This window comes from Carcharodon carcharias, chromosome 7, assembly GCF_017639515.1.
Source record: "Carcharodon carcharias isolate sCarCar2 chromosome 7, sCarCar2.pri, whole genome shotgun sequence".
NCBI lineage: Eukaryota > Metazoa > Chordata > Chondrichthyes > Lamniformes > Lamnidae > Carcharodon > Carcharodon carcharias.
Genome location: NC_054473.1, coordinates 19,325,674 through 19,338,250, shown reverse-complemented (window position 1 = coordinate 19,338,250; position 12,577 = coordinate 19,325,674). Strand labels below are relative to the sequence as shown.

Sequence of the window (12,577 nt, the reverse complement as noted above, 5' to 3'; positions counted from 1 at the left end):
TTTGTTAAGGTCACATAGGGCATCATTGGTTCTTATCAGTTACAAATTTGGTACTGTAGCAAGGGGAAAGCTAATTTGAGAAAAGATGAGCATGGATTTGGAATGATGCAGCAAGGACAAGGACTTTGACGAAGAAAGGAAGGTTGGAGAGTAATTTGCAAGGATGTTAATGTCAAGGGTGTGTCTGTGTGGGTGAATGTGTACGTGTCTCTGTCTTAGAACAGTCTGCTAACATTCATTGGTCTCCAGGGCTGGCTTGACTGTGGTACTGCAGCATTGCTTTTGCACATGGATCCATTGCCCAATAGGTTCACAGATTGATCATGGTACAGGGAGGTGACTATTCTGCCCATCATGTCCATGCAAGCCCTCTGTAAGAGTAGCTCAGCTGGTCCCATGCCTTTGCCTGTTCCCCCAGCCCTTTAAATTGATTTTCTTCATGTTTATCCAATTCCCATTTGAAAGCTGAGATTGTATCTGCCTCCACCCCACTCTCAAACAGTGCATTCCAGGATCCTAACCATTCACTGTTTAAAAATGTTTTCCATCATATCATTGTTAGTTCTTTTGCCATTCACCTAATCAGTACCCTCTGGTTTTTAACTCCTCCTGCCAGTGGTACAGTTTCCCTCTATCTACTCTGTTTAGACCGCTCATGATTTTGAACACTTTACCAAATCTCCTTTCAACCTTCTCTAAGGAAAACGACCCCAGTTTCTCAATTTTTCCAATTAACTGAAGTCCCTCATCCCTGGAGTCACTATGTTCAGCAAAGGGAAAATGCACTTATTTTAACATCTTTCTTCAAATTTATTTTTTTTTTTTTTACAGTATCCTAAATACAGACTGCACTTGAAGTGATTGCATTTGGGAGAATAGCACTGGAGCCAATCTTTACAAGCTTTCATATGCATTTATTTACAGAGATACAGATTACAAATATGCACCTCTGAATCCAGCAACCACAGTTTTGGTCTATTCCTATTTAAAGAAACACAAGTGGATCCACAGTTCGTGTCCACCACTTGCATACAATTAACATTCAATGTGTAACAGGAGGTTTATTTATATTAAATAATCATTGTCTAATTTATTGATGTGATTTAACTAATGTTGTTCCATGAGTTTTCATGTAGCCTTATAATTAGAAACTATTCAAAGGTTTTTTCAATGTTAAAGGCATGCAAGTTTGAGATAGATGAACTTGACAGTTATTCATTACCAAATAAGGACTTTTCACTGTTAACATTCTTCCATGTTCAGTTGTCCTCAGCAATCCAGTCCTCTTGAGAAATTCTGCATTGAATTTCCACTGACTTGTCATTGCTTATACGACCCTTTCTTGGTTAGCTTAGGTTTGTCCTATGTGTTCCTGAATCTTATGTGTAACGGATTTTAAAAGCTATTTTTCTGTTTGCTCTCTTTTGGCCTGTTTCCTCCTTGTTGTCCCTTCACTTCCTCCACCACCCCCCCCCCACCACCTCCCTCCCTGCCTGCCTGCCTGTTGCTCTCTCTCTCTCTGCTCCTCTTCCACTTCCACACGCCCCGCATGGTTATCAATTGTACGGATGTTCCCTACCTCTGGCATGCTATTGTGTTGGCAGATGTGAAATATATAGAACATTGTTTCTTGACTCCAGAAACGGAAATTTGGAGGGAAAGCTTCTACACTATTGGCTTGGCTGTTGCGATGTACTTTAGCGAGAGTTAGAAATGTGAGAAGTTTATGATAAATAAGTGGATTGCACCTTCAAGCATTCGTGCAGACATCTCATTTTGTTGCTGTGAGTGAGACACTGCTGATTTTAATTTTTAAGAAAGGATACTTTTTCAGGATAAATTGTATTTTGATTTAGTAGCATGGGTGTCCAACATTACTGAAAACACTGGAAACTTTGGGAAAGTAGAAATATTGATGTGGGGGGAGAATGCGATGGGCATTAATCTGAGATTTTTAATCTTATTTTTCATCTTATGTCAGCTTTCCACATGTTTTCTTTGCAAATTTTATTGCAGTTTGTGACGAAGTGGCCCTATTTATGAAATTTGCTCTTTAAATTAGGTTATCAACACCAAAGCATCTCCTTTACTTACTGTACCATTTCCAAAGGCAGACATCATCTTTTTTCCTTTCTGTCTAGTATTTCCCTTTCGCTCTGCAAAGCGCTTCTGCATGTAAGAAACATTACTGAAATGCTAGTTGCCATTATTTTCAGTAAATGTCTGGCAGCAAGAGCCACTTTAGCAGTGAGAGGTACTGATGGAGAGCATAGATCTTAAAAAGCAGAGCTCCTGTATTTAAACAATTTACTCTGAAATATTCCTGTCACACCCAATCTCTGGTGCAATCTGCATCTGCTTCTGAGAAACCAAATCAAAAACATTCAATCTTTCCCTATTGCCTACAATGTGCATCATTTTTCTGTTATCACTCCTATTTCTACTCTGCCTTGCACTTGGGAAAGATGGCATTTATGTGACTAGCTTGTGGTCTTTAACTATGGCACATGTCTGTTCATGGAAATGTTATTTATAATTGTTTAGCTTCCAACCTCTGCTTCCTCTCGTAAAAGAAGTTAACACATCTTTGAAAATTATTCTTTCGACTCTTTTAAGCTTCGGTCTTGGGATGTGAGCATACTGGCAAAGCCGGCATTTATTGCTCATCCCGAACATAAGAACTAGGAGCAGGACTAGGCATTTCAGCCCCTCGAGTCTGCCCCGCCATTCATTATGATCATGGCTGATCTCATTTTGGCCTCAGCTCCAATTTCCCACCTCTCCCCAAAACCTTTCAACCTATTACTAATTAAGAATCTGTCTATCTCCTCCTTAAATTTATTCAGCATCCTGGCATCCGCTGCACTCTGAGGTAGTGAATTCCACAGATTCATGACTCTTTGAGAAAAGTAATTCCTCCTCATCTCTGATTTGAATCTACCACCCCTTAGCCTAAAGCTATGGCCTCTCGTTCTAGGATGCCCCAGAAGGGGAGCCATCAGCTCCATGTCTACTTTGTCTATTCCCTTTAGCATCTTATATACCTCAGTTAGATCTCCTCTCATCCTTCTAAACTCTAGCGAGTATAGGCATAAACTGCTCAAGCCCTGCATCTCTAGAATCAATCTAGTGAACCTCCTCTGAACCGCCTCCAGTGCAACTACATCCTTCCTCAGTAAGGGGACCAAAACTATGCACAGTACTCAAGGTGCGGTCTCACCAATACCTTGTACAGTTGCAACAATATTTCCCTATTTTTATGCTCTCCTTCTTTAGTAAAAAATGCCAAAATTCCATTTGCCTTCCTTATTACCTGCTGTACCTGCATACTAGCTTTCAGCGATTCATGCATGAGGACACCCAGATCCCTCTGCACTGAAGCATTCTGAAGTTTCTCTCCATTTCAATAATAAGTCGCCTTTTTATTCTTCTGACCAAAAGGGATAACTTCACACTTATCCATGTTAAACTCCATCTGCCAAATTTTGGCCCTTTCACCTAACCTGTCCATATCCATTTGTATATTTCTTATTTCTCCCTTTCAACTTACTTTCCCACCTATTTTGGTGTCATCTGCAAATTTAGCTATAGCACCTTCTATCCCTGAATCAAAGTTATTAATATAGATTGTAACTGCCCTTGAGAAGGTTGAGGTAAGCCATTTGCTTGAACCACTGCCTTCCCTGTGGTGCAGGTACACTCAGCCCTGTTAGGAAGGGTGTTCCAGGATTTTGACCCAGTGCCGATGAAGGAATTGCAATATAATTCCAAGTCAGGGTGGTGTAGCATGGAGGGGAACTTGCAAGTGGTGGTGTTTTGGGCCTATATTCTTTAGAGTTTAGAAGAATGAAAGGTGATCTCATCTGAAGTGTACAAAATTCTTAAAGCGCGGCAGGATGGGTGGAATCTAGAACCAGGGGACGCAGTCTCAGAATAAGGGGTAGGCCATTTAGGGCTGAGATGAGCTCTTCACTTGGAGGGTGGCGAATATTTGGAATTCTCTACCCCAATGGGCTGTGGAAGTTCAGTCATGGAGTATATTCAAGACAGATATTGATAGATTGCTAGTTGAGGTAGAAGATCAACCGTGGTCTAGTGGAATTGTGGAGCAGGCTCAAGGGGCTGAATGGCCTACTCCTATTTCCTGTGTCTGCTGCTCTTGGCCTAGGTGGTAGAGGTTATAGGTTTGGATGGTGCTGTCGCAGTGGAGAGTTGCTATTAACTTTTATTCGCAGCAACATTTGTCTGTCTGATCGTAGACTGTTATATTCAGATAAGGAACATTTTCCATTTTAGATGGAAGAAGCTGAATGCAGGAAAGCGAGACAACTTAATTTCATAACATTTAGAATGGGGCAGGGTCTAATAGAAACACCTTAGTGTGATTAATTTTAGGGATTGTGAAAAGCGGATGCACACATGTCCCTCACTTCTGGTTAATAAAGTCTTGCCTGTGTTTCTTAATTTTTCTATTGAATTCCCATATCCAATTTATAACAGACCTATTTATGTAAATTTATACTGTAATTGCTACTACAGGAGGTTTTGTAGCACCCCTCTTGGCAAGATGATATAATTACAATGTTAATTGTTTACAGGGGCAGTTTCCATTACCTATTAAGCACGGGAATTTATTAATCAATGGGGAGTGCCTAGAGCTGTGACCTCTCCCAGCCTGTCACAATGCATTGCAGCTAAAAGATTTAGCATTTTCCTCCCCTAGTTACATTATGAAAGACATTGTAAACGGCCTATTCTCCTCCCCTTTTCCCACGACGTTATCACTTCAGTGTGTCTCCCCCCACCCCTCATTTATTGCTTAAAGAAATCCCATGTGACCTGCTTTGGGGGCTACCTTCATAAATGAGTTAAAAACAAAAAAACTGCGGATGCTGGAAATCCAAAACAAAAACAGAATTACCTGGAAAAACTCAGCAGGTCTGGCAGCATCAAAGTTCTGTCGAAGGGTCATGAGGACTCGAAACGTCAACTCTTTTCTTCTCCGCCGATGCTGCCAGACCTGCTGAGTTTTTCCAGGTAATTCTGTTTTTGTTTCATAAATGAGTTGTTCGTTTTGGCGTAGGTAATTTGGCAACACTTGAGCTGTAGCCTGCTTACTAGTAAAAACTTTAATGGAAATAAAATGCTGGATTCTAGTTGCACTATATTCTTGTTCTGTAAAGCAGTAGTATTAAGTTTGTCAGAGTTTTGTTTTGCTGTACATGCTTTGTTGGTATCCTGTTGACATTTTAAACACTCTGCTGCCCTTTGTCAATAGAACTGATGTTGCAGATTGATGATCCAAAAATACATTGACAGCTTATAAGTTAGGCTGTTTGCAGTACTTCAGTATAACTTTTAAGTGTGTCATGTGCAGTTGTCTCATAAGTTGTCTCTGGTGCTTGTGATCTGGTTTGAGGCCAGGCTAGGGCAATGAGCTTGACCAGGTTGGTACGAGTTAAAGGAAGTAGAGATGCCCCCATCCCCGCCACCACCACCACTGTCATGGAGACCTTATTCTTCTTGTCAACTGAATCAAACTAGAGGACCAAGTGCAAATGAATGTGCTTTCCAGTTTCAACCTTAAATATACATTGTTCCTGAAGATTCACAAAGCAATGACAGCAAACCTCACTTATTCCCTAAAAGCACCCTATAGTCAGTTTCAATGAATGTAAGTTTGCATGTAAATGTTCAAAAATTAAATACAATTTCAAGTAAAAAAAAAAGAAATTAATCCATGTGCTCGCTGTAAGCACAGAAAAATCGTGCAATGTGAATGAACAAATTGAGATTTTCCATGTCTTAAAATGTTTCAACAGCGTGGATCCAAATGTGATGGGTTACTCCACATTCAAAATTCATTGTACAAGGACAGGCTTAAAGGGAAAGACGCTATCAGGGGTTCCATAGATGGGCCAAGTTACTTTGTGAATGAAGCTTTTGATTGGCATAAAATGTGGAGGTACATGGCCCCATTGTGCTCTGGTCCCATTGTGCTCGCCTATCTTGAGTACTGGCAACTCCTGTGGGTCACTGCTTTAGTCATCATGTAGAAATAACTGACAGCTCAGGCACATTTTGAATGTGTCATTTTCAATGCAATCTTCAAAGATAGCCTCCTTTATCTGATCAATAGTTGGCTGACATTCTCTGTGGTGGTAATTTAATTCTGCTGCTCCAGTGACATCACAGACATTGAGGCAGAAACTTCAAAGGTTTATGAATGTCAGCAGGACCCAGATACTGAAATGCTAATGACTTTCACTACCAAATGTCACTTTGTAATAAACACTAAACAGCTTGTATGTTTGTTTGAAATAGCATCTGTTCTGTACACACTTTTGCAGCAAAATGAATTAAGTACGCTAGAAGTAGTATTGAGCAAAAGGTAGGGTAACAAATCTGATCGGCACAGATGATAACCTACTGGGTTTGACTTAAGCCGTACGGGGTTTGATTGAGTGGTCGCATCACCTGAACTAGGACAATCTGAACCTTGTGTCTCTGATATGTAGGCCCCCCTTTCTTCTTCTGTTTCAGTGCTCCATGTTTTATTAGCTAGCAGAGCTCCATGGTTGCTGCCTGCCCTCCAACACTCGCCATTGTGACAGTCTGAACTTAGCACTGGGGCTCCTCTTCACGTTACTGGAAGGGTCATGTAACGTCATGTTCCATAATTGTCGACAAACGGTCAGCTGGTCAGATGAGAAATTGTACAATTTTTTTGCAAGATCCAAGACTCCTGTAAAAAATTTATTAATATAAATTATTAAATAAATATTAAATAAATTATGTAATGTATCTTTAATTATGGGCGGAATTTTCTGTACCCTCTGGCATGGGGCATCATGGCAGGCATGAGTGGACAATATCGTGGGAAAGCCAAAAATTTGCAATCGTCCCTTCGCCCATCAATGGCAGGCCGCATTCCCACCACCACAGGTGGGGAATTTCATTGTTATGCATCTGCATATCGTTATAAGCCCAGCTCACCAGAATCATTCCCCCACGCTGGATTATCCGAGCACACACTGATGTGTTTACAACTGTATATAGTGATGTGCACCTGGCGAGCTGCAGTTGGCTCAGGACTTCGAGGTTTGTTTGCCTACCATGCTTTGGGCAGCACTTGTGGTCATCAGTGCCAGGCTTTGCAGGCAGCACCACATCACTTTTAGGGGGGCTCACAGGCAGGTCTCTGCCTACTAGACCGGCCATAAGGCAGGGGTGGCTTTTCAACGGCTGCAGGGCAAGAGCCGTACTTGGGGGGGGGGGGGGGGGGGGGGGTGCACATGTTGTTCTGTGTAAGTGGCCTCAGGAGAGTGTGGGCTGAGTTGGCAGTCTCAAGAGGAGGTGGCACCAGATGGAGATGTGAGGGTGAGAGAGCGTGTGCTGATGTCTCTTAAGCTGGCAGTGAGTGAGATGCCAGTGAATGTGTGATGGGCTTGAGTGTGTGAGTTCAGAGTGATGAGATGGTTGACTTACCCTGGCAGCATGAATGAAATCATTCATTCTCTTTCTACACTGGATGACCTAACCTCTTCCGTGCAGCTTGTCACTGCCCATCACTGCCACTGCCTCCCAAGCCAGAATGGTGAGATTGCTGGAACTCCTGCGCCCTGAGCGAGGGTGGAGGACATCACATCAGGCCTCCAAAATGCATTCCAGTGATAGGTCACTGAACTCTTCTTGGCTTTCAAGGCCATGTCTTCACTGGAACAGTCCCAGGCTTCAAGCATTGAGAACTGTGCGCGCAGCTGCATTTCACGTATGGCACCTGGAGTGAGGGAATGGCGAGTAATTCTGAGGCCACCTACCAGCAAGATGGCATGTTTCCTATGGCTACATAATTAGAGAGGCAGGATTAGGACGATACGGTGTGAAAAGCCGCCATTGCGGCCAGTGGATAAAACGTCCTTTTTCCTGCCCACTATCCCACTTCGTGCAATTCCGCCCTATACATCTCAATTTAATTCCATAGAAAAATAAGATAAGTAAAGATGAAAAATTCATTCCAAGTGATGCAGTCCATTTATTCTGTTTGCTTTGCCATGCCTAACCTCATTATATATTGTATTCTGAATTTTTTTAATGGAAAAATGGCATGGCCCCATGTAGGTAACTTTTATTGTCGTGATAAATGTATTGATGCAGGCATATCGCAAGAGCTGGGCTGAATGGCCTCTTTCTGTAATGTATGATTCTATGCTATGCTGAACTATATAAGACCATTCCCAAATTCAATCAGTCATCTGCAGAGTTGGTTAATCTGCACTAAGGTAACTGTAAGGTGCCACAGCGGGCTTCAATGCCCCACACTTTGGAGGAAAAGATCCTGTTTGCGTTTTCAGCTTTCGATCACTATGCAGTAAAGCTGGTTGTAAAGTGCACAGGTGAAAATGTGCCAGAGGGCAGGATTGGGCTTGGCCATGTTGCTCTCTACATCATGTGGTCCCTAGTACCTTGGTTCATGCATGAGGAATGGCCATTTGAGTATCCTACTAGAGAGTTGCTGAAATGATTTCCCAAAAAAATTGCCCTCTTTTGAGAAGAAAATTGGAAAAGAAAAATAGATTGCGGTGCTGAAAGTCATAGTGTTAGAAAAGGTTAAAGCTGTGCATATGTACTGATCAGTGTCTCTACTGTTGAGATTGGCCATAATCCACTCTTGACGTAATCACACCAAGGCTTTCCAGTTAGCCTAACTTTCTGGAAATAGTTATCAAATCACATGGCCAGCCAAGTTATTGGTTTTACGTTCAGGCTGTTGCAATGAAATAGGGTTTCCCAGGTTTGTTTAAACATGCTTAGAGCAATAAAGCAGATTTCACCGGTAGATCTTACAAACAAATTAATGTACTTAGCGCATGAAGAGAGAACGGGTTAGTGTGTCACAGAATTAACAATCAGCCTTTTTTTGAGTAAAGCACCAGAAGGATACGTGGGATGCCTGCCATATTCTGCTGATCATTTTGATAGATGGAACAGCACCAAGCTAACAGTTACAATTTTCTAGCTTTAGCCAGGAACATATAAGATGCAAATTTATGCATACATGCACAAAATGAAATGAAAAGTAATGCATTATTTCTTTCTCAGACTCAAATAATAGCATCCAGACACACATTATTTGCTTTTTTTTAGTATTATTTAACTGAATCTTAAGTGCCTTGGGATGTTTTGCTACTTTACAAATACTACATGAATTGTTGAATACATGTAACCTAGGTACCCTTGCTCCATGGGATTCTGTCTCACAGCTGTGTTGTGAAATTAAATAAAGACAAATGAACCAATGATGTGATGAAAGACTGCAATATTTATCCCAGCTTGACGGGCCCTTGTGTGCAGAACTATCAAACGAGCTAGATTAAAGATCCTGATGGGAGACGTTTGTATCCCTTGTTATTGAGAAGCGACACTCAGCATCTGCATTACCCAAGAGTTGCTATTGCTGACTTAGTGTCTACTGGGCTTGTTTTAATATGCCAAAGGTTATTTTGGATGGCTAAGCTGTAAGAGGTGATGTCTACATCTGTAAACTTACCTTCTTTGACGTCTCTCTAACTGGAACTTGGAAATAAAATTATCACTGTTTAAGAAAATCTGTAATATGGTTAACACTAGCTCAGAAGCTACCTTGACATGCAAAGTTTCACTGCCAGGAGTGAGTTTCTTTTCCAATTTTAAGATGTAAGGACCTTTGACAGTACTATATATATCCCTCTTTTCAGATTCCCCTGAATAAAAATATTTGATCAGAAACGGGCCACGGTTTAAATTTTAAAATCCCAGAGCCTTAGTCTGTCTATAATTTAAATAAAAACCATGTTAAATACAAATATCCATCTACAGGAATGAATATTCATCTCACGGACCTATCCCTTATATAAAAAAGGCAAAAATAAACCAGCTTATATTTCACCCCTCTCCTTGGATTCACATAGTTCTGTTGAAGGGTCATGAGGACTCGAAACGTCAACTCTTTTCTTCTCCACCAATGCTGCCAGACCTGCTGAGTTTTTCCAGGTAATTCTGTTTTTGTTTTGGATTTCCAGCATCCGCAGTTTTTTGTTTTTAAAAATAATTGTTCACTGGCCAAGGAATATTTTGAAAATAAAAGGATGGCATCAGTTTTTAAATTTTCTTTTCAGGATGTTTGATGTCGGCGGACAGAGATCTGAGAGAAAGAAGTGGATCCATTGCTTTGAGGGTGTCACTGCTATCATCTTCTGTGTAGCTCTTAGTGCATATGACTTGGTCCTGGCGGAGGATGAGGAAATGGTGAGTAATACGCCATGGACTCTTGACAGTTCAGCAGGCTAACCTCTTCCCAATAAATAAATACAGTATTAATGTTGATGCCTTAATAAATGCTGGCCACTGCAATTTTTTTTGTGTATGATTCAAGTAGATCTTCATCTACCAAGCATGTTTTCAAATGGGCCAATTTGAATCCATCATAACGAATACATAGAACCGTAGATTTGTGGCACATAAGGAGGCCATTTGGTCCATTGTATCCATATCTATCTAGTGTAATACTGCCTCCCAGCTCTTGGTCCATAGGTTATGGCACCTCCCCGTGCAGTTCCAAGTGTTCTTTAAATGCGATGAGGGTTTTTCCCTCTACCACCCTTTCAGGCAGTGAGTCCATTCCCTCACCAACCACTAGGTGAAACAGTCCCCCTCAAATCCCCTCTAATCCTTCTACCAATTAATTCGAATCTATGCCCCCTCATTGTAGACCTATCTGCTAAACACAACCATCCCTTAAAAGTCCATGCTGACCATCCTTAATTAATCCACGCCTTTCAAAATGACTATTTATACTGCCTCTCAGAACTTATTCCAGTAATTTGCCACCACTGAGGTTAGGCTGACTGATTTGTGATTACTCAGGCTATCCGTTTCTCCCTTTTAAATAACAGTGCAGTGTTAACAATTCTCTGGCACCATGACTAGCCAGAGAGGGTTGGGAAATGATGGTCAGAACTTCCGCTGTTTCTTTCCTTACTTCCCTTAGTAGGTTGAGGTACATTTCATTCAGGCCTGGTGATTTGTGCACTTTCAAGAATGCTAAACATAGAACCATAGAACACTACAGCACAGAAAACAGGCCATTCGGCCCTTCTAGTCTGCGCCAAAATATTATTCCGCTAGTCTCATTGACCTGCATCTAGTCCATAACCCTCCAGACCTCTCCCATCCATGTATCTATCTAATTTATTCTTAAAACTTAAGAGTGTGCCCGCATTTACCACGTCAGATGGTAGCTCGTTCCACACTCTCACCAGAGTGAAGAAGTTTCCCCCCAAACCTTTCCCCTTTCACCCTAAAGCCATGTCCTCCCGTGTTTATTTCTCCTAATCTAAGTGGAAAGAGCCTACTCGCATTTACTCTGTCTATACCCCTCATAATTTTGTAAACTTCTATCATATCTCCCCTCATTCTTCTACGTTCCAAGGAATAAAGTCCTAACCTGTTTAATCTTTCCCTGTAACTCAACTCCTTAAGACCTGGCAACATCCTAGTAACATGTCAACATTTCCTGCCTCAAAATGTTTATCCCATTTAATATTTCGCACTCCTCCTCAACTGCAATGTCTGCTTCCTCCTCTTGTCTGAAAACAGATGCAAAGTATTCATTACGAACCATGCCCACATCTCCTGCCTCAATACAAAAATCACTTTTTTGATCTTTAATTGGGCCTATTCTATCCTTAGTTACAGTCTTGCTTTTTGTTTTTGTAAGAATGTCATATTTGGGTTTTCCTTGAGTTTGCTTACCCGTATTTTTTTGCATGTCCTCTCTTTACTTTCCGAATTTCCTTTTAGAATTTCACCCCTGCTCTTTCTATATTCCTCTAGGATTTCTGCAGTATTGAGCCTTGCCATTTACTTAAAAACAATATCCAGTGGTGGGCAGTGGGTGGATCAGTCTAGATTAATGCACCCCAACCTTTTTCTTTGTGGGAACATATATGTTCTGAACCCTCTTTAGCTGTTCCTTGAATGCCTTCCACTGCTCTGACACTGATTTGCTTTCAAGTAGTTGTTTCTGGCTATTGCCAAATCACATCACAATTTAGTAAAATTGGCCTTTCCCCAATCTAAAACTTTCAATCATTGTCTTTGTTCATCCTTCCCTATAACAGCACTAAATCTAACTGAATAATGACCGCTAAAATGCTCTCCCACTGAAACCCCTTCCACTTGCCCAGATTCATTCTCTAAAACCAAGTTCTAAACTACCCCTACTCTTACTGGGCTTTCTACATGCTAGCTAAAACAAAGTTCTCAATGCATTTTAAGATATATGCACCTTCTGTGTATCTTCTTATGCTTAATTTATCTCCGTTAATAATAGGGTATTACCCCTCTTTTGTTTATGCACTTGTCAGCGATTTGCTTACATATTTGCTCTTTTATCTCCCTCTGGACTGTTTGGGGGTCTGTAGTATACTTGCAGCAGTATGATTGTCCTTTATTTGTTCCTATTTGTCAACCTATATGGCTTTATTTGATGTTCTTTGTAGCATATCATCCCTCCTTACAGATTTGATTCTGCCTT

General features: G+C 41.1%; 1 protein-coding gene across 2 annotated transcripts in view; it reads left to right on the top strand.

Annotated features, from left to right (window-relative positions):
- Nucleotides 1-12,577, top strand: part of gnai2a (guanine nucleotide binding protein (G protein), alpha inhibiting activity polypeptide 2a) — a 211,342-nt gene that overhangs the window by 180,918 nt on the left and 17,847 nt on the right. For both annotated transcript variants that reach the window (XM_041191250.1, XM_041191252.1), the window contains exon 6: nucleotides 10,158-10,287. In XM_041191250.1, the coding sequence (XP_041047184.1) occupies nucleotides 10,158-10,287 (130 nt within the window). The remainder of the gene's footprint in view (nucleotides 1-10,157; nucleotides 10,288-12,577) is intronic.